The 23,269-nt window shown below is 36.0% G+C and overlaps 2 protein-coding genes and 2 long non-coding RNA genes across 4 annotated transcripts; 2 read left to right on the forward strand and 2 right to left on the reverse strand.

The window, feature by feature from the left end:
* The first annotated feature begins 273 nt into the window (after nt 1-273).
* Nucleotides 274-3,484, forward strand: LOC110910522 (ribonuclease H2 subunit B). Its single transcript, XM_022155162.2, has 9 exons — nt 274-426; nt 681-740; nt 1,437-1,538; nt 1,641-1,717; nt 1,845-1,968; nt 2,070-2,204; nt 2,730-2,805; nt 2,895-2,985; nt 3,093-3,484. The coding sequence occupies exons 1-9, from the start codon at nt 375-377 to the stop codon at nt 3,213-3,215; spliced, it is 840 nt and encodes a 279-aa protein (XP_022010854.1). The 5' UTR covers nt 274-374; the 3' UTR covers nt 3,216-3,484.
* A 4,652-nt stretch (nt 3,485-8,136) lies between these two features.
* On the forward strand, nt 8,137-10,628 carry LOC110910521 (putative GDP-L-fucose synthase 2). Its single transcript, XM_022155161.2, has 3 exons — nt 8,137-8,285; nt 9,222-9,324; nt 9,413-10,628. The coding sequence occupies exons 2-3, from the start codon at nt 9,306-9,308 to the stop codon at nt 10,357-10,359; spliced, it is 966 nt and encodes a 321-aa protein (XP_022010853.1). The 5' UTR covers nt 8,137-8,285; nt 9,222-9,305; the 3' UTR covers nt 10,360-10,628.
* Nucleotides 10,629-13,907: 3,279 nt separating this feature from the next.
* LOC118487362 lies at nt 13,908-15,630 on the reverse strand. The gene is made up of 3 exons (XR_004881539.1): nt 15,483-15,630; nt 14,909-14,975; nt 13,908-14,090 (listed from the first exon to the last, which is right to left on the reverse strand). It is a non-coding gene; the product is annotated as an uncharacterized LOC118487362 (long non-coding RNA).
* A 3,879-nt stretch (nt 15,631-19,509) lies between these two features.
* On the reverse strand, nt 19,510-22,338 carry LOC110914760. Its single transcript, XR_002578566.2, has 6 exons — nt 22,184-22,338; nt 21,667-21,734; nt 20,837-21,571; nt 20,420-20,646; nt 19,774-19,868; nt 19,510-19,670 (listed from the first exon to the last, which is right to left on the reverse strand). It is a non-coding gene; the product is annotated as an uncharacterized LOC110914760 (long non-coding RNA).
* Between the last annotated feature and the right edge of the window lie 931 nt (nt 22,339-23,269).

The following is a 23,269-nucleotide window of genomic DNA, read 5'->3' on the forward strand; positions in this document are numbered from 1 at the left end:
TATTTATACAAAACTATTATAAACAAAAAATGTACATTACAAACATATAAATTTTATCATAAATCTGCTGAAAAATACATAGAAGCTCGAGATGAACAAAATTCATCAATGCCTAAACCATTCAAATATCTATTTGTAAAACAATCAGTCTCAACCATTAAATTAAGTTTCTGTGAAACCAGTAAAATATTGAGTTCATTAAAATTAAAAAAGCGGAAACATGTGACCTTTTAGCATCACCAAACCATATAAAGATTTAACTTTGGCGCCGACAGTACTAAAAACCCCGCCAAATTCACACAAACATAAAATTGGTTTTTTTTTTTTTTTTTCTGTAACCCTAGATTACCATTTCCCCAAATTACTCTCGCACAATGGCTTGGTATGACGGGCTCGAAGAAACTCGTGTTCTTGTTGCTTCATCAGGTAACCCACTCATTCAATTCCTTCAATTTTACGTTTATTTATCGTACATCTTTTTGTGCATTTTAAAAGAAACTTTTTTGGTTATTTAGAGTAAATCGTGATTGAAAGTTTTGAAATTTGTAGATACATTCAAATAATTAGATATGTACTGTTGAATGTTGATTTTGTTACAATTATGGGTTACTATATATACATATGGCCAGTTATAAATTATTAAATTTAGGGTTAATGTTGCCCTTACATGATTAATGCAGATTCTTCTGCTACTGGAGATGACACTGGACGCTTGCTGCAACTTCGCCATCCGAAAACCGGTAATTTATATGATATATAGGTTCATTTTTCTAAATAACAAGGCTTATTTATTAGGGCGGTCCAAAAAGCTCGCGGCTCGGAGCTCGCTTGGATTTATTAGGGCTGTTCAAATCCAAGCCAAGCCGAGCTTGCCCTGGCGTGCGTGTTCTGATATGGAACGGGTAATTTTAAATATAGTTGCCGAAGGCGTAAGTCGCTTAAAAAGCGAGGGCCTGAGATAAGCAAGGTGCATGGCATAAACGTACCATTTTTAGGGGGTTTAGACATGTTTTAGGTTTGTTTAGTGCTAGTTTAGGCTGGTTCCATGCCATTTTACATGTTTCAGACCAGTTTGGGACCTGTTTTGTGCCTGCAGTTTCGTAAAAAAATAGCTATACATGAATTAGAAACAAGTATAGCTATACTCTCTCTCTCTCTCTCTCACACACACACACACATTCACACACTATTTTTATGAAGTTACACGATAAGAAGAAATACTATTGCATAAAATATTGGTCTAATATTTTCACTTGGCCAAATTTGATAACTATATATTCATTCCATTTAAAGTTGAGCCTAAACGGCAAATCAGATGCTAATATTTGTTGGTTTATTAAAAAAAGTATAGCAGTCTAAAATCATGGAACAACAAGACTGTGATGACTTTGCATAATTAGCTAACAAAATGTATCTGCTTTATGTTTTTCTGACAGGAGACAGTACATCCTATCTTCTGATCAATGGCGACCTTCAAGAACTTAACTGGTTTAAACAATCGTACGGGTCTTGGTTCATGGGAGATTATATCTGCGAAGGTAAATTTACGAAAAATGTTTACTTAACAAGAACTTTGTTTGATGTCAAAATCTTGTGGTAATTTTTTTTATCTCCTTAAGAATATGTTTACTTGTCTGCAGATGGTGGTTTGTACACCGCTACACCAGTTGACCCAGTGTTCATTCTATTGCCGATGTTTGATCAAGCACGAATGAAGGTAACGTGTATCCGTAACACTATCGTTGTAATTGTGTGAATTGTTGTCAACTTAAACACGTGCCCCGAGAATGTCGTATGATTTCTGTACCAGAATCTCTCATATCTGGTGTCTGTCGTTGATGCAGAATGGAAACGATCCAGGAAAGTTTAGGCAACTTGATGAGATCATTTACATTCACGACTATCCTGGATACCGTTGTTTATCAACAATTGCCGAAAGTTCTATGCAAATAGTTTGTGATTTTAAAGGTATAACTTGAACGTCTGTACTTTTTTATATACTATATTTTCTGTTTACCTTTTTTTGCTTAAGAACGAGCTTGAACGTTTTGTTCATGTTGACGTGACAGAGATTGGATCTACAAAGTTTTTTAGACTTAACGATTCAAAGGTTTTAGCGTGGATGCTGTGTAAGGTACAACAACTAAAGCAGACCCTTGTCAAACTCGATAAAAACTACGCTGCTCGAAGCGAGAAGGAAATCTGTACGGTTTGTGAAACATATATGTGTGCGTGCGTGTGTGTATATGCAAGGTTTAAAAGAACGGAAACGAGTTTCGAGGCGTTTTCGCTTCGGCTCACGAGGCGTAAGCTCGTGGCGAAACGAGGCGTAAGGCTGAGGCGGTATTAATAAATAAATATAAAAATTATATATATTATAGAAATAATAATACTAACTAATTTCATCACCAGATTCATCAAAATCATCAAAAACACACTTAAAAAAGACATGAAATGCTTGAAATTGACACAAAAAGTCAAAAACATCAGAAACAACTATCAAAATCCCCTGAGGCGCACCTGAGGCGCAGCTTTCTTAGCGCCTCAGCCCCTCTGAGGCGCATATACATTAAAAACACCATGAGGCGCGCCTCAGACTCGTGTTTTGGCCGTTTCGCCTCGAGGCGCGCCTTGAGGCGCACGCCTCAAACATTTTTTAAAACCATGTGTGTATGCTGCTAACCGTTTGCTGTGATTAACTGATTATTGTATTTTGTTCCCCAATGCAGTGGCTGATGTGGTGATGATTTTGGGTGAATATCTGGCAGATGACCCATGGTATAAGGTCCTATGCGACAATCTTAGGTACCGTGTGGCGTTAAATTAGCAGATATACGGTTTATATATAGAATTTTGAGTTCGGTACATACTCACAAATTAAAAAAAAATTACAGGTTAAATATGGTTGAGGCCGTTGATGTATCAGACATGAAAATCGACTCGGTAGACACAAGTACTCCATCTTCATTTAATCCCACCGTACAGGTATTCTAAATTGCGATTCACCATCAAACATGGACTAATCATCGGTTCTTCCGGAAAAAATATACAAGAAACTCTTCTGTTAGTTAACGAACATGTTTGGTTATCAGGAACAGACAACGAATGACAAGAGAGTTACGCGAAGTGCGAAGCCAAATAAGAAGGCGAAAGTGGAGACGAATTCACATAGCATTAAAGATATGTTTAGCAGGGCTTCAAGGAGGGGAAAATGAGTGACCGGCATCTTTAGATCCAAACTAACTTGGTTTCTCACCAGGTTTCTATTATTTACGTCATTTTTAACCCAGAGTTATAGTAACACAGTTCGAAAGTTAGCATGCGCGCTTGTATTGTTTATTGGGGTTTGTCATAGTTAATGGAAACAGTTTGATGATACTTGGCGCTTCAAGAAACTCATCTAACGAAATTGAAGAACATTGTATCGGGTGTAATGATTTGCGGGTTGTTTAGAGTTCGTATCGTATTAAAAGTTGATAATTAACCCAAGGTGTTAATGATTAAGGGTGAAAGTAATTTAACATTGTAGTTTTGAGGTTAAGTAACCACAAAGCTATAGAAGTTTCGTTGAGTGAGTATCATGAAAGTTTGACAATGGTAAGCATAAAAATTAGGCAGACTTGGTTAAATGTTGATTATTGCTCAGTTATACAAATTATGATGATGGTAGAACGATATAATTATTAGGGGGGTCGGAGCACTTGCCTAATGTACCTGAAATTCCACTAATCATGCATTGACAACTCACTTTTACTCTAAACTACCCCCAAACCACTATCTTAAACCATGGACCTCACACTATTACATTACCCTCTCTATCTCTCTCCAACCCACACACCTTTTGGATCGGTAACTACAGTGCCAACACACTACCCGATTTGGGGTACCTGAAAAGGTGGTAGCGATGTTATCAATTCGGGTACCCTACCCGAAACCCAAATCGGCAAGTGGTGCCACTCCCTATGAAAAAATGTAATGAACTTATCAAATGGTTAATGAAAATGGTAATGGTTTAAACAAAAAGGTTTCAATTATAGGTGGGAAGACCACTCTAAGACTATGGGGTGTTGCGTCGGGGAAGGATTCAGGATGGTGAGGTGGCACCCCTTCCCGTCGGGGAACACAGCCTCCCTCCTCCTGTCGGTGCAATCGGGGCTCCATCCTCGTCCTCCCTGAAATGCTTCTCTCTCTCTCTCTCTCTTAATATTATTCAATGCTACTGATTGGGGACACCACACCCTTGATGGGTGAAGGGGAAGGGGTTAAGGAAAGTGGTGATGTGAAAGTAGGGGAAGGAGAACCACACCCCACAACCTTAATGAATCTTCAATTAGGTGAAATAGCCTCGAAGTCTTGAACTATAAATACATCCTAAATTGACTGAAATAGTGTAGAACTATAAATGCACGTAAGGGTGCAAAATCTAATTGTATAAGGGTGTGTGAATAAGATGACTCTAAAATAAAGAGTGCAGATGATGATTGAAAAGAATCTAGGCCATTCCCGGATTGTGGGAATGCAAAGCGGCAATAAGCTCGGATCTCTAGCAAACTAATTAACGAGGACTATATGTAATAGTCATAGGACTCACAAAACATATCTAGGTAACTTTTATGTTTATTTAATTTTATTTTGTAGTATATTATATACCTGAATTTGATCCGAATTGAGTAGCTGACTTGCATTAACTTACAGTGGTCTTGATATTAAAATATAACTCAACACTCTAGTCCAACGGTTTTAAGGGAATGCAGTTTCATAGCCTAGTTTAAGGATATAAGGAATTTAGCTATAAAAGAGTTATATGTTGCATTGTTTTGTTTGTTATTAGCTAGTGCTCAAAACATATATCGGTGATAGTAAGTAGCATTTGCCTGTTTTGCACTTGTACTCTACTAGTTGAGAGTTCAAATGAGAAGATTTTTTTGTAAGAAGAAGTTTCAACCAATAAAAATGTTTTATTTTACTTCATTTAATATTTGTATTTATTTTTAATGTAAGTGTATATTTGTAAACTTACATAGATCATTAATTCTAGTCTTCCTCTTTAATAGCTAACTACATTAAATTTGTAACTTATTTTCAAAATATATATTTTTTTAAAAAATAAAAGAGTAAACTGCAATTTTACCCCGTGGGGTTTAGGCCAATTGGCACCCTTACTCCCCCACCCCTAATGAAATAATTGCAATTTTACCCCCCAATGTTCGCTGTTATGTCACAAGTTTACCCCCTGGCATCAAATTTGTTAACCGGTCAACAAAAAAATGTGAGGGTCAAAGGGTAAATATGTAATTTCACCTTAATAGTACCTTATATATTAGAATTACCCCTTAATATAACATCCTATCTCAATCTTACCCCCTAAGATTCCACCTCCACTCCTTCTTCTTCACTCCCCCCACCGGCGACGACCACTCCTTCTTCTTCATCACCCACCGGCGATCGGCCACTCGTTCTTCTTCATCACCCACCGGCGACCGGCCACTCCTTCTTCTTCATCACCCACCGGCGACCGACCACTCCTTTTTCTTCATCCACCTCCACCGGCGACCGGCCACTCCTTCTTCTTCACCACACCACCAGCTACATTTGGGCCAACAGAGAATGAGCGAACCACAGAATGCAATGATGCATCCACCTCCACCGGCAGAGCCAGGGCCGGCGACCACACCACCGGCCACCGTCGATCCACCTGTGGTCCAGCGATCCTCCCCAGTTTTCAGGTAAAATCAAACAAGTATTTTGATTGTGGGGTAAAATCAGGTCAGAACTAGTAATGGGAGGTTAAAAAACAGGGGTTATTGAACATGGATGTTTCTGTGTTTGCAGTGGACATGAGGATTCATGTTTCTCTACGACTGATTGTGGTCTCCTTGGTTATCAAGATGCGAGGCCGCCTTTTCCTGCATTTTCAGTTTCACCCTAGGAAATGGTTGTGTAGTGTAGTTAAACTCTAATATATTAGGATCTTTTGGTTTAATATGTAGTGTAGTTGAACTCTAATTATATAATGTTAGTTAGTAAGATTTTGACCAGGTATGCTTGATCAGGTATAATTGATTATACTGGTTCTGTTTGATCATAGAATATATATGCTTGGTTATGTGCAGTCCACAATTGCATTACAGGTTAGATGTGCAGTTATGTTTGATGTGTAGTCCACACTTGCATTACAGGTTAGATGTCCGTTATGTTTTACATGTTTTATTTCAACAAAAGTTGCTGTTGTTAAATGGTTATATCAAGATTGAATGATACAGAGTAGCCAAACACACAAGATTGAATGCTGCTGTTAATGTGTCTGTTCTTGAACATTGGCAATACAGAGTAGCCAACTTTTAAATCAATATGAAAAGTTTGAAAAGTTAAATGGTTATATCAAGATTGACTGTTAATGTGTCTGTTCTTGAACATATTTGCATCTATGATTAGTGAGTTTGTTTCAATTACTGGAATTGTGTGTTTCGTTACACAGGCTGTATAACCTTTGCTGCTGATCATGGCAATAAAAAAAACAACACACGGTTGTATGATGGTTTTTGCAAAGGAAATGTGCCAATTTATGGTTTTATGATGCATCACTGGAAAAATGCCCAACACGTTTATGTTACTGAAAAGAAATTTCAACCAAGTTTTATGAAACTGAGTTATGCTCCAACTGAGTCAGTTATGGAGGGTTTCTAGTTAAGAGTTTCAGCTCCGGACATCACAAGGGCATTTTATCACGTGTGACGTTAAAGATGGCAATGTCTCTGCAACTGCAAGTATGCCGTCTTTAACTGAAACATTCTACATTGAAAGAAATGAAAGAAACATAGTTCACATACAACATGTAATAAGTGGAAGCTATCTGCAGGTTGATTGTCATCTTCATACATTTCTTTAGTCTATTGTGTCATGCAACCAGTTTATGTCTTTCTTAGTTATTCAGTCTATTGGCGTTGATGTGTTTTCGATTGGTTTTGCAAGTGTTAAAACATAGCTTCTTTTATGTGGCATGATGATGCATCATAAGTTATCAATGGGTTGATTATTAAGAGCAGGGGTTTATAATAATCGAATATGGGTGGTGGCGGGAAGGGTTTTGGAAGTTGCAGGGGGTAATATTGCTTCGTAACACAAAGTATAGGGGGTAATAAGAAATGGCATTTTAGTAATTTACCTGTGTGGGTAATTTTGCAACATAACAGGAATGTTGGGGGGGTAAAATAAAAGGGTAAAATAGTCATTTCACCGCCAAGTCAACAGATCAGTCCACAAATTTGATGCCAGGGGGTAAACTTGCGACATAACAGCGAACATTGGGGGGGGGGGGGGTAAAATTGCAATTATTTCGTTAGGGGGTAAGAGTGCCAATTGGCCTAAAACCCAGGGGGTAAAATTGCAGTTTACTCAAAATAAAATAATAATTTAGAGTGTAGGACAAATTAGTAGTTGTGTAGGATAAATTAGTAGTCGTGTAGAATAAATTTAAATATCTGTAGGATGAATTTCGAAATGTAAAGGATAACCTTTTATGTTTGTAGGCAAAAAAAAAAAATTAGTGTTGAGGATGATATTTTTTATGACTAATTATTATTAATTAGTTAAAGATTTCTTCTTAAATGAACCCCGATACTCTACTAAGACCTAAAACTTAAACCCACAAAACTAGGGGTGTTGATGGTCCCGTTCAGCCGGTTTTAACAATGTTTTTTTTTGGGTCAAACCACTAACCAAAGTTTTAAAAAACAACAAACTGAATCGGCTGTTCAGACCTTCCTGATATTACCGCTTTGACATGTTAACACCTTTTTTTCTTCAAAAACATTAATTCCTATTAAAATCTTCCCTTTTTTCCTTCAAAATCATTAATTCCTGTTAAAGTTTTCTAAAGTAACAAAGATTCTAAAAGGGTGCTACTTTCTACACCCCCTCTATTTACTTTTTTCACCCCCCTCCTCTCACATACTTACAGGTGGGGCCTGCGTGGGACCGACAGTTTTCCTCTCACAAGGGGGGTGTAATCAGGAAGGAAGGGGGGTGTGTATAGAATGGGCCTTCTAAAAATGAAAAAAAAAAGAAATATAAATGCTATTGGTAAATGAAAAAAAAAATAATAATAATAATAAATCCTATTGGTTAAACAAAAGGTTCAGTTTACACTTTACATGACCAATTTCAAGATCTAAACCGCGCCTCAGAAGAATAATCTTGGCCTTTCGGCTACACACATTAATCGGCGCTCAGCAAATCGGCCGAAAAGTTTTATTTTTTTTTTCTCCAGCCATTCTTTTTATCCGGTAAGTCGGTCCTGTTTTTTTGTTACATTCTTCTTTTTTGAACTTCAATTTTTAGTATCGTTTCATTGATGATATTCCAAGTCGTAGAATTAGTTAAGTTCTGTCTACATACAATCATCCGTCATGATTATTAACACCTATTTTGTAAAAGAGGTGGAATCAACTGCAAGCGGAATATTATTGTTAGGGTTATTTCTTTTTTGTGTTTTATGAACTGAAGTGATCACAGATCCATAGCTATTTTATTAAGAGTCTTATTAATTATATGATTAATGTGTAGATTAGTGGGGCATTAATAATTATACAAGTTGAATCACTTGATTTTAACAACAATAAAGATAATTTTAGAGGATCTCCAGTCCGAACCTAAAAATAAGCTTGTTTAATAAATGAGTTTGGGCCCAATTGAGCTTGCATATGCCTAAACAAACCTATTATTTATATGAAATTATTATTAAAATAAGAGTAAATTACGAAATTTCGTGTTAGTATGTTTAATAAACGAACGAACACAAACGAACTTCCCGCCGAACAGTTCACGAACTGTTCGCTTTGCAGCAGCCCTATTAAACATATAAAGAATGTTAATATATATAAATGTATAAAAATAAATGAGCTTGAGCTCGAGCTCTCGTATGTTAAACGAGCCGAGCTTGATCTTAAACAAACTCGGTCTTGGCTCGGCTCGTTTACACCAGTTCATCTGTGTGGTACAAGTAGGGGTGCAAACGAGCCGAACCGAGCCGGTCGACTTGGCTCGTTTACAGACAAGCTGATGTTGAGCAAGCTTTAAGCGAGTCGCGAGATTTAGGAACAGCCCTAGGTGCAAGCTGTAGTGATTGCAGGGCATTGACGGGTCGCATGAGTTTCAGAATTATCATTGCTAAAGAAAAGAAAAGCTTAGATTTTGCTTTCATATTCTGGTTAATTTTTCAGGTTCAGGGGAGATTTCTTGTTTCTGAACTCACAAAAAGGATAACAGAAAAACATTTTTAAAGACTGTCACCTCTGTATTGCAAAATGGCAGCCACTGATACTGGTATATATATATATATATATATATATATCTTTCTCTATATAGATTTATATAGTTTGATCCACTAACTGCTATGACTGTATTCAATCAGCTGCCTTGAAAGTGGACAAATCTGCAAAGATCTTTGTTGCGGGACATCGCGGGTTGGTTGGATCAGCTGTTGTACGCCGCTTGCGTAGCGCTGGCTACACCAACATCATCCTTCGCTCACACTCCGAATTAGACCTCACTATCCAGTCCGCTGTCAAAACCTTTTTTTCTATCGAAAAACCTCAATACGTCATTCTTGCTGCAGCCAAAGTCGGTGGGATCCACGCTAACGCGACATACCCTGCCGACTTCATCACCATCAACCTTCAGATACAGACCAATGTCATCGACTCTGCCTATCGTTACGGTGTCAAAAAGCTCGTGTTTTTGGGTTCTTCTTGCATCTACCCTAAACACGCGCTGCAACCCATATCGGAATCCGCTCTGTTAACGGGTCCGTTAGAGCCTACCAACGAGTGGTACGCCATCGCGAAAATCGCAGGCATTAAGATGTGTCAAGCGTATAGGATTCAGTACAAGTGGGACGCGATTTCAGCGATGCCTACAAACTTATACGGTCCTAACGACAATTTCCACCCTGAGAATGCACATGTTTTGCCAGCATTGATGAGGCGGTTTCACGAGGCAAAAGTTTCGGGAGCTAAGGAAGTGGTGGTGTGGGGTTCGGGGTCACCGTTGCGTGAGTTCCTGCACGTCGATGATCTGGCGGATGCAGTGGTGTTTTTGTTGGAAAATTATTCGGGTTTGGGGCATGTGAATGTGGGGAGTGGGAAGGAGGTTTCGATTAAGGAACTTGCGGAGTTGGTTAAAGAGGTTGTCGGGTTTGAAGGAGCGCTTGTGTGGGATGGTTCGAAGCCTGATGGAACTCCAAGGAAGCTTATGGATAACTCGACCCTCGCGAAGCTCGGTTGGGAGCCGAAGATTTCTCTTCGCGATGGCGTTGTTGGCACTTATGAATGGTATGTCAAATATACGAAGCAACAATGACCTGCACTGATTTTTCGACCAATATGTGCGTCTTTTTTGCTGTCTCATTGCTATCTATGTTTAAAGATCATCTTGCTGATTCGGTAATATGTAAAACAATGGAATAGCGCAAGTTTTTGACGAAATACTCAACTCTGTTTCCAATCTGTGGTTCTTAGTTTATCATGTCGTCTTACTTTGTGATCGACTAAGAATGTTCATATTCATATACATGATTTGTGTAGCGTTCTATGCGCGTTTGTGTGTTGATACGTGTACCTTTGCAAATCTATTCCCTGTTATAAAGCATGTATGTCTAAGATTTAGCAACTCTTTTATAGGTCAAATGTTTGAAGATTGGGAAAATAACTTTGTGACAAATGTGTGGGTCAAATGTATGATCATCATATCTTGACCTTCCTTTGATTTTACGCGGTTTCCTTAATAACATGAACATCCACACCAGTAGTATGCACTATTTCGGCATCAACTACTTCGTCAGTAGTAATAAACAGTCATCGATCAGCGTCGAACACTTATCGGATAAGCATCCATTTAGCATAAACAGTCATCGATCATCGGTAATAAGTTAGTTTTGTAGTATTGTTTCAAAGGATCATAGACTCAACAAGTTCAGATGCCTAATCTGGCTAAGCATGGTTTTTCAGATCCAATTATTATCGGTTGAAGTGCAGGATTACATACATAAGGGTGAACGGGGCGGTAGAGTGGAGTGGATGCGGTGAAGTAGTTTACCGCAAAATGGACCGCCGCCAACACCCAAATTCCATGAGGTGAACTTCAAAATCGGTAACTTGTTACCGCATGCAGGAAGAGGAGAGAGAGGGGTAGTGGTGGGCCCCACTCTCTTTCAACCGATCACACATTTCTTTTTTTTTTTTTAAGAAAAAATTGTTTACCACTCACTTAGAGCACCTGTAATGGGGCGCTATATGCCCCAAAAAGCCAAACATAGCGCCGGATGGCGCCCTCCATACCGCGACGAGGGGCTTTATCGCTCAAAAAAAGGATGGCAGCGCCATCACCTTCGTGGCGTGATAGTTCTTCAATGTTTTTGGTTTTATACACATTTGGTCCCTGCAAATCGGAGAAGAAGACATAGAAGGCGGTATTGGTTTGGTTTTTGCCGGAAAGTCGGCCGCAAACTCGCCGGAAATTTGGAGAAGAAGACAGGAGGTTTTTAAATGGTTCTTGAAAGTTTTTGCTTTATACACATTTGGTCCCTACATTTTCTCAAATATCTAAAATTGGTTTTTAAAACTTGGTTTTCTCTTATTTATAAGTTTAAAAATATGGCACTTTTAGTAATTGTAAAATAACTTTAAAAACTTAATTTTTTTTATTTAATGTAATGGTTTTTAATTTAAAAAAGTTACAAATTAATTAAAAAATTGAAAATTAATTAATTAAGTAAGGATGAGGTAGGGGCTTTATGACTACGGGCTCAAGTGACATAACGCCCCATAAAGCCTTGTGTGACGTGACACGATACATGTCGCATAACGCCCACAAAGGGACTTTATGACTACGGATGACCTCAGAGGGGAGCACCCATTGTGATTAAGTGCTTGAGAGGAGTTGGAGAAGGGAGTTAACATAGACGAATTTGATTGGTCCGGTGAGAGTTTACCACTCACCTAGAGAGGAGCACACTAGAAACTTGTCTATGTTTTTGATTTTTTTTAAAAATTAGTTTTACCTTTTCTTTGGACTAAGAAGGTGGATGAAGCCTTACAAGACTCAAATTGTGTTTGAGAAAATGCAAGGAGATTGCAAAACTTACAAGAAATAAAGTATAGAGCCGAATTCCTAAAACTCATGGACATGTTAGATCATATGTTGTGGATTAACCAACACAATAAAAAAAGTAAAAAAGTGAAGTCATTAGCGTCACGTAAGCAAAGGGGCAATAACTAAACTATCTAATAACGAGGCGTAGTGGTTTAACTAAACTTCAATCATTTCCTAATCAATATTTTCATTTTATTTTAATATATTTTCTTAATTAAATAGTAATAATTTTAAAAATAAAACTACACAAAATTAAAATAAAATAAAAAGGCTTAAAAAAGTTGACATAATACTAAGAAATCCATAAATAAATGTTACAATAAAATTAAAAAGTACAAACAAACGTCAATAATAAAAAAATAATACCCAACATTGCGAAGTGTAATTTGTCACGAAACTTCTTCCAAAAATCTTTAGCCTTTTGACAATCACCTATCAGAAAAAAATGACATAAGTAAAAATAAATAATCAACATTTAAAAAACATAAATAATCAACAGTTCTAAAAAACAAACAGTCAACATTTCAAAAACAATAATAATAAACTGGAACTGGCTAGTCTAAAGTGGTACTTGACTATACCCAGAACCGATTTCATATTCGAAACTGGGTTTTGAAAATAGCCGTTTTTTGCACCTCTACCTTGAGCCAATGAGGTGGGTTGGGCCGATCTCGAGCGGGGGTAGGTTGGGCCGGCTAATTATTGGGTTAAATCAATTTGGGATAAACTAAATGAGTTGTATTTAATTTGTGATAGTTGATTAGATCAATAGTTAAACATGTGAGTTTTATCTATTGTCCAATTAGAAGTTCGAGTCCATCTTTGATTGTATCGAGTTATGGTCTATATAATCCCTCAAAGTTATGATTATGGTTACGAGTTTGTAATTAGTTTTAGATCTATATTTTTTAAGTTAATAAGATTTAGAGTTGTTCAATTCAACGTCGGTTTATTCGATTTCGATTGTCAATTAGGACTTGATTAGTATTGAAAATATCCTTAACCATGTCTATATGTTGGATAAGGTTCACTATAATCAAACACTTAGGACATAGTATGCCACTTTCTAGTTTATAGTTATTTACTTGATACCAACTTCATTAGAAAAGTAAAAACCAATGTAATAATTAAATAGAATATTGTTCATGATATTGATAGGTCCACAAATGTAAGTTTATGTAAAAGTTTATAAAAGTCATGTGTCAAGAATACAATGTTTCGTCTTATGTGGACTCTAAAACTTTTCTTTCTAAAAAAACATTATTAAGTAATGGAATATATTGGATTTTAATAATCCTAACTATTTGTCGTTGGCCGTCAACAGTCCCAATTTTAAAAATAACCACTGGCAATCCTAACTTTTAACATATTGACTTCCAATGGACCCTGACTAACAAAACCCTAACGCCGTTAGTCTCCGGTCGCCGGAAAAACGTTTTTTGGCCGGTAAACTCATTTTTGGCCGGAAAACTCAATATTTCCATCCCGAACCTCTTGGTAACCTTATTATGGACCTTTGGGAACATTTTTTTTAGTAAAAGCCTGAATTATTAAAGTCGCCGAAAAACTCCTTTTTCGCCGGAAAACTCAACATTTTCGTCACAAACCTCTTTGCAACCTTAGATCGGATCTTTAGAAACCTTTTTTCTGGACAAAAACGGTTTTCCGTGTAAGACCCAACTTACAATACTAGATTATTGATATAAAACTTTGCATTTGATACTAATATTTAGAGTTTTACAAAAGATCTTGATGATTTAAAGACCATACCTATGCATAACATTCACGATAATATCCTACTAAACAACATTCATGACACAATTTAAAAGTGTTTACATATTCTTAAAACAAAACAAATCAAGTGCGGAAGCGATTGTTTGTGTGTTCGGTTCGAATGCTTTTGCTTGATCATCATCCCCCATACTTGGATCACCTAGAAACTGAAATTTTTGATACACATTAGTATTAACATCCTTGGAAATTAATATAATCGAAACTATGTTCAAAAACAATTTCAAGTAACCAAAAATATGAAAATTCAGCTTTCGTGACTGGGCGCTACCGTAACTTACGGTAGCCACCGTAAGTTACGGTGGCCCCTGGGCATCTGTGGTCTACCGTAACTCAGTGGAGAATTACCGTAACGTTTCACTGGCTACCGTAAATTACGGTAGCCACCGTAATTTACGGTAGCTGCTGTGCATGCTTTCATGTTTTTGCAGTTTTTGCCGATACTTTTCTTACATCGTTGTAATTTAAATTTTGAATACATTTAACACATAACTAAGGCTAGTTACTCATATCTGGGTTTTACCCACTATCATGTTTCGCTTTCCTCTCGAGAAATCGTTGCGCAATAATCTACATGCTTAATTCCAAGGTTTCATGCTTGCCTTTTTACACTACTTGACATGCTTACAATTCCGAACTTTAACTCCTGTATTAGGAGTTAAGTTTCTTGACTAGATTAGCGTGTCCGCTACATGGCTTACGCTTTGTATATAACCATTTCTCAAGTAATGGTAACCAACATCAAAGCTTACTCTTTAACTTGTTTTGACCCGTTTGGATGCCGGAATTTAGGCACCATTCGAGGCATTTCAAGAATCCATTTCTATCACTTGCTTGGACCCGTTTTTACTTGTTTAAGACACAAAGTCACTTTCATGACATATTGGTCTATCTTGTTTACCATGTTCAAAATAACGACATAAGACTAATATATAGACTTAATGAAACGAAACAGTAAATTTCGTACCTTCAAAGCACACCCTTTAAGCGTGTATCACCCCCGGCTTGTCCACTTGACGACCCGGATTCCTTACCTAAAGAGTTCCATTCGCAACCAATTTAGAACTCTTTTATAATCAATAACGGACAATTTATTACGGTAATCTAATCTGCGTTTTTGTCCGATTATTAATACTTTGATCTTCACTTAGGCGTTTCTACGAACACCGAGCGGGTCAGATTTCTACTTAATCATTGCTAGGTTCTTGACATGTTATTTACACCAAATTTCACCTCAATTAAGAAATTTACACACTTTTAACATCAAGTTACTGAATTTTATCGTATAATTCAGCCTTTACTAGCATAGACATCATAATCCTAGTGTTTATCTAGTTTCTACAATTTCATCAACCACCTACAATGGTGATTATAAATTTCTCAAGTATCATGGAAGAATTTTACAAGAAATCATCTAGGGTTTAACTCTAGACACCATATTACTTCAGATTCATTCATGCATCATGTATTTGGGCTCAATTTCAGTTTTTCACAATTAACCTAGAGTTCATGATGGATCAAAATACCAAAATTTTACATACCTTTTTGATCCCTACAACGAGGTGATCATTAATTTGTGTTTAGAACTTGATTTGGAGCAGATTTGCAGCTTCAATTTGTGAATTTTATGAAAATTCTAGGGTTTGGAATAATCCCCTGGTCGCCCTCCTTCTGTTCGATCGACACACACCCACCAGTGTGTGGTTTGTGTGTTTTTGTTTACTATTTCAGCATTTAACTTTCAGATTTGACTAATTTTGTCCCTCCACTTATCATTTAGCTTTAAGTTTAAGTGTTTTAACCTTAGTGTAAGTTATCTCAAGACTTGTAATTAACTAGGTTAAAATTCCTAGTTAGTTAATTCTTGTTTATTTATTCTTTACAATTCTAATATAAAGGTTTATATTTTCGGGGGTGTTACAAGTCCATCCCCCTTAAAAGGGTTTCGTCCCCGAAACCAAATTATGTACCAAATAAAGCAGGGTAGAGCCGTTGCATCTCCTCTTCGGATTCCCATGTGGTATCCGCACCTTTCCTGTGTTCCCATTTGACCTTCACTTGATTGATCTCTTTGTTCCTTAAGGTTTTCACCTTACGATCTAAAATCGCAATGGGTCTTACCACATAGTTTAATCTGTCATCCACCTCGATATCATCGTAGTGGATATAAGTCGTCTCATCGGCTAGACATTTCCGAAGATGTGACACATGAAAAGTGCTATGAATTCCGCTTAATTCCTTCGGTAGCTCAAGGCGGTAAGCTACCTTTCCTACACATTCAACAATCGTAAATAGCCCGATAAATCTTGGGCTCAATTTCCCTATTTTTCTAAACCGGATAACCCCCTTCCATGGGGATACTTTGAGCATGACTTTGTCGCCAACCTGGAACTCGATTGGTCTCCTCCTTTTGTCAGCATACGACTTTTGTCTATCTTGAGCCGCTTTCAAGTGAGCCCGAACCGCATCAATCTTTTCATTTGTGGCTCGTACTATATCTTGGTGGGCAAGTTCACGTGGGCCCACTTCGCCCCAACATACCGGGGTTCGACATTTCCTACCATAGAGCATTTCGTACGGTGCCATCCCAATACTAACATGGTAGCTGTTGTTATAAGAAAACTCGACCAAGGGTAGATGAACATCCCAACTGCCTCCAAAGTCGATTATACATGCCCGTAGCATATCTTCCAACGTCTGTATTGTTCTTTCACTCTGTCCATCCGTCTGGGGATGGTACGCAGTGCTGATGAACAATTTGGTTCCCATTTGTTCTTGGAAATCTCGCCAGAAATTTGAAGTGAACCGAGTATCCCTATCGGACACGATGGATACCGGTACCCCATGGCGTGCTATTATCTCATTAGTGTAAACTTCTGACATCTTTTCTGACGTATAAGTCTCACGAATTGGAATAAAATGAGCACTCTTGGTTAATCTGTCAACAACTACTCATATAGCATCAAAACCGCGGTTCGTCTTTGGTAGTTTGGTTAATAGGTCCATCGTAAATGTTCCCATCAATGTTTTAAAAACCGATTTTTAAATCAAACCGGATTAGGCTAAAAAATGGTTCAACCGGTTGAACCAGGTTGTACCGAGCGGTTCAACCGGGTTGACTAGCTAACTCTGTAATTTCATAAATTACAAAAGTTAATCCAAAAATGCATAATTACATATTAAAAGATAATTCAAAAGTAAATCCATAATAAAAAATTATCAAAAATATAATCGAAAATCATTCAATTTTCCAACAAGCTTTTTCAAAATGAAAGTGTACGATATGTTTAAGCCATTTGATTGAATATATTAAGTTCATGATCGCATAAAAGATGAAATTCACTATTATCGCCATCCTCATCAACTAGATGATAACTATTTTCGTTTCATACAATATTAAATAAAAACTTTTAGTTACGAATAATCATAATATATCAAAATTACGTAAGATAAGTAACATATATAATAAAAATAAGTAACAACCCAAACTAAAATAACCCTGGGCCGGTACCAGTATTACGTTTCAAACCGGTATACCGGATTTTACCGCAGGTACAAACCTTATGCCGTTTCACTTATTTACCGGGGTATTTCATACCGGATTTATATCTGGAAACGGTAATACCGGTATAACCGGCCGGTATTTACCGGTTTTTAAAACATTGGTTCCCATTTCTAATATTCCTTAAATAATTTATTACAAGGAAAACTTGACATAAAACAAATGGAATATTAACTTATATATCCCTCTTGCCGTCTAAGCAATGTGTAGTGATAGATTATAATTAAACTAATTAAACATGAAAACGTCGTAGACTAAAGGGCGTTATTAACAATTGACATTTTTTAAAGGATGGCAAATCCCAAACCAAATATGGTTTTTTTTTTTTTTTTTTTTTTTTTTTATGTTTTGAGATAAAAATGATAACTTTCTAAAATAATAACCAAGGTTTAAAACTTTTCTAATTAGGTCAATTACAAATTTGAAGTTTTATAATTGTTCTAATTAGATTATTTATGAAATTTTAACTCACATACATCTAACACACTATGCAATCATTTATTTATTTACTAGCCTAAGACCCCGCGAGCTTCGCGGGTGGCTAAAGACCAACTAAACTCATAAAATAATTTAAACATAGAAGCGTTAAAGTGTGATTTGTTAAGCCTAATATTTTGAGAGATTTGAGCACGTCCCAATAGTACATCTACATGATGTTCATTACACATTAAATTTTTGTATATGAAACTTTCATTATGACGTTTTCATGCCTTTTGTCAAAATGACTTGCACTGGCAGTGTGAACATAAAAAAATACATTAAGAAATGAAGGTAGAGTAATACATAATACAAACGAATTCATCTACGTATAGGTACTAACGAACATTGTGTCACAAAAGTTGTAAACGAAATGCGTTAATGCTATGCATGGTATGATTAATATTTAGTAGAAAGCAATTTTAGGGAAAAAGGTAAAAACAAAAACAAAAGAGTCTGAAGTGAGATTAAGATAACAAAACATATATAGTAATAAAAGTCTAAGATCCCGCGAGTTTCGCGGGTGGCTTAACACAAACATATAATATCTACTGCCATTGAGATGAACTTTGTAATAAATTTTTTTTAATATAAACGTATAAAAATGATACTGAAATAAAAAAAAATATAGATAAATGAGTAGCCCAAGCCTACTATCAAAAGGCCGCCCGAAGGCCCACTAACGGGTCATAAAACCATCAAAATTAGTGGGCGATAGTATGGAACTGCCCACATGAGAAAAGCCACGCAAATGACTTCAAATTTAATGGAATAAAATTTGGGACAACATATTATCCCTCACTCCAGATACAAACAGTGTGAACAAATAACCAAAGTCACAACAATTTCAATGAAACATGCTCCTTTTTTCCAAGACAAAGCCTGTGCCTTTGATCTTTTTTTTATCCAAAGGTACCCCAACCTTTTTAGCTCCTCTACAGCACTCCCCATATTCAGATTCTTCTGGTTGAATGCTAAGTTGTTTCAACGTCATATACTCCACATTCTAGTCTGCATTATACTGTACACCATTTTTTTCATTCCGTCGACCCACCCGCACGGCAATGATATCCGACCAAATCTTTGCTTTCAAACATATACAACTCAGTTAGACGACATCAGCTTGCAACCCGGTCCCAAACACCTTGAGGCGAAGTGGCAAGACACGAAGAGATGGTCAACCGGCTCCTCCTACGACCCGCGTATCAAACATCAAATTAAGTAGTTCAGCATGTAGTATTGTCATAAATACATCAAATTCATATGCATCAGTAACTTTTTAACCTTAAAATAATATATATTAACAACTTAACAAAGAAATAAACTATTTGGAGGAAGATTTTGCTTATTGTATCATGGTAAAGAAAGGTGCATACAACCTTAATCCAGTGGCAAATGACTATAGCCAGTTTCCTTCTTTTTTTGTCAGACCCAACCAACCTTATTCAGATTCCAAAAAACTAAACCATAGAAAAGTTAAATAAAAAATATTAAAAAAATTACATTAAAAAGTAACTTACTTTGCCAAATGAAGGAACCATATAAGATAAAATTTTGATAGGTACAGCTGCAATTCATTCGCAGGTTACGCCATATGAGATGGCGATGTTGGCCTCATTTGGTGCACGCCCATGAATGGCTCGTCCTCGTGGGGCCAATTAGGCCGCTCTGCCCCCACATTTCTCAGTATCTAACCACAACAAAAGGTTGAACATCATACATTAAAATTGTGACATCTCATTTAAGCATTTCAACAAATAGTATCTATGCATGGTATAATACAACATGAATACCTTCATCAAATGTGAGGTTTCGGGTAAATCCGGTCGAGATTGGGGGATACCTTCTAATCTTGAAGGCGCATGAAACCCAAAAGTCGGTTTTGTGACTGCATTTAATGGTATTCATTCATCATAAACAGATAGATAAAAACATATTATCATCAAAACATTAGTTTTTATAATAATAATAATAATAATAATAATAATAATAATAATAATAATAATCATAAACACAATATTATAAAACCCAGTCGTTTCCAACCCATTCACAATATTAAAAGGTGTTTGACTTAGTTAAAGTTGGTCTTTATTACAATATAATTAAAACAATGACATTAAACATAGAGTTCCAATAAATACACTATACTAAGAGAAAGACTAAAACTACCGAATATACCAAACATATTACATTAATTTAATAAAACCTAAGAGCATTTGGTGGGTACATTTGATATTACACAAGGTTTTGAGTGGAAAATATGAAATCGCCGAAAAAGAAAGTTGTTAAACATAACCCTTGATTAGCAGTAGCATTATGGTTATTTTTTTACTTGCCAAAACTTTAACTTATATAAAACTATATGAGAAAAAAGAGTGATAATTCAGGGAGATTAGTTCAAAACCACATAGGACCATATAGGTAGTTGACTCGACATACCTTTATCAATCTGTGGAGCTCGAACACTTGAATAGCAAACACTCTTTCTTGACTATTAACAAACCGAAAGTTCTGGTCCAATTTGAAGAACTTATATGTAAGGTAACCAACAGTGAAATATTTCAATTTAAGGTCAAATGACCCGTTAACCAGTCAAAAATATTGTGGGGACAGTTGACTTGTCCGTAACTTTTGGCCATGTGAACTTTCTTGCGCAAGGATGGCACCTGAAAAACCGATAATTTTAGGTAAATTACCTTAGATCAAAATTTGATGGTTTTTTAAGGTTTATATCAATTAAGTTAGTTATCCAGATTGAAATCAAAATGCAGAGCCTTAAACCAAAGAAGAGATAATACAAATCAAAGTCTAATGCAAGGTAACACAAAATAAGAAGCAAGACTCAAATACACTTACCTGGGAGCTAAATTAAAACATGAAAATGAAGTCGATACTGGTGATTCAGGATCACTGATAGCAACGGTGCCATTAAAATACTGAAGCATCATAGTCTTTGTCCGCCACTACTACCCTCTTCTCGCAATTGCGCCTTCAATTTTTCTCACTATAGTAATTTACGGCTGGTCCCCGATCTTTAACTCATCTTTTTTCTTTCTATAGTAATTTCCTAAAGGTTTGCTTCCACGGTTTGACTTTACTGAGTCCTCATATACAATATAGAAAATTGAAATTGAAGAAAGCATGTTAAACAATCTTTTTGACATCTCATATAAAAAGATAAATTAAAATGAGCTTCATGCTGAACTATTGCAGCAGATGACCAAGGAATTAACAATTGCAGCAGAGCCCTGCAACTCAGCAGAGCCTGCAACTGATGCACCAAAATTAAACCTCGTTAAAAATATGTAACCTTGAATTAAAGAACACTGAATCACCAAAATCAAACTTTCGTTTTAACATATCAAACACTAAACTTAATAACACTGAATCACTGAGTGAAACTTCATTTAAAATATTATACCCTAAATTAAAGAACTCAAAATCAAAAGAAGTTAGCATTGATCAATTAAAAAAAAAACTAATTAAATTACCTCTTAAACCTTCACAAAGTCAATCGAATCGCCAAGAGATAAATGATTATGAACCGTTGGCTTGTTCAGACCTCCATTAGACATAATCAAGAATACTTACCTGGTTCCTTAATTGAAAGCACATAGTGAGAATGTAAGAAGACTAATCAGAATACAAATCATCAAAGAAACGAAAGTTAGACGTCATAGTAGAACCTCATGGTCACTGAAGCGTTGCGCTACAAACTTGTCAAATAGCTCTCCTCCAGCAATGTATTCCATAACTTTTTTGGAACAAAGTTGACATCAACAATTAGAAAGCAACTTATATGTATAACTATTATAATGTATAAACTATTATAGAAAAATTAAATTACATCTCAAATAAATTTGTAACAAATATAATGTATAGACTATTATAGAAAATTTAAATTACATCTCAAATAAATTTGTAATCAAAGAGCATGGAACACTAAGAACCCAATTAAAAATATGTGAAATAGAAGTCACTTTTGCTGAAACATTTCATCAAGCACTTGGTGTGCGTCTTAAAACTTTTCAATTATAAACAAAGTACTGGATATCAAACCAAATACTTGTATACATACAATAACCAATGCACAGATATAATTCATATCCAAAAGAATTTACAAACAACTGTACCGTTTATACTCAAATCAAACTGTAAAAGTAAACCAATTACGTCGTAGAAACGCATATTGAACCGAATTACCTGACCAAACAACCTCCAGTTGCATCCAAACATGGTAGACCGGCACCCAATCCTTCCAAAACCACCACCCAAGCTACTATCATCGTCAATCATCACTTGTCCAAATTAGAGCTTCATTCGAGCCATTGATGAACTTCTAAAGGCATTTGGATCTGACACCTTCATATAAACAAACTCTAGTTAAAAATACCTAATTTCTTTTATTAATTTGCTTCCCAAATAAAGAAAAAAACATGTATACTCTCTTCAGATTGAAGAACAAAAACGTTAAAATATCATATACATACCAGATCTACAAAAAATCAGAAACAAAAATGATATTTTTAGCTTACATACCTGTTAACACATTTAGATTTGAGTAGATAAACTATACTACAAAAAAAGACCAAATCAGGTTAGCGGAGTTGAAAAATTGAATCTAACATCCTTGTTATCGGACTGACTGGATCACAACAATCGGAGAACCAGGATACAACTGATTTAAGATGAGATATACAAAACAAAAGAAATTATTAGTTATAAAATCTAAAATATCAAGAACGATAGTTGATCCATTGACAAAATCTAACCTTTATCACGAAGATCAGAGTCGGATTCATAGAGGAATGAATGAGAGGCAGAAAGCGATTCATTGATAACGCAGAAACCCTAACAATTCCAAAGCGTGTGAGAGACGGAACATAATCAAGAGTTAGAGATGAAACTGAAATTAGGGTTTCTCAATGAAATTCATTTGAAAAAGGAAACGATTTTATAATTTTGGCAAGATTGAGGGCGGATTGTTTGAGAAGCTTTGTGAAGGTAGCGTCTATTCATTTGCCGCTCAAAGAAAGAATTCGAGAAACAATTAGATGCCACGTGGCATCTGGTAGTCTAATTACATGCCAAGTGGCATAAGTTTGTTTTGTTTTAATATAGATAATAGATTAGTTATAGATTTTTTTTTGTTTTAACATTTGTAACACATTATTTACTTATTTATCAGTTATAGATAACAATAAATTTTTTTAATCCCTATTATTTGTGTGACTTAGATCCAAGACCTCCATCTCAATTAGTATTTTAAAGACGTTTTCTTTGTTAGTG

This window comes from Helianthus annuus, chromosome 15, assembly GCF_002127325.2.
Source record: "Helianthus annuus cultivar XRQ/B chromosome 15, HanXRQr2.0-SUNRISE, whole genome shotgun sequence".
Classification (NCBI taxonomy): Eukaryota; Viridiplantae; Streptophyta; class Magnoliopsida; order Asterales; family Asteraceae; genus Helianthus; species Helianthus annuus.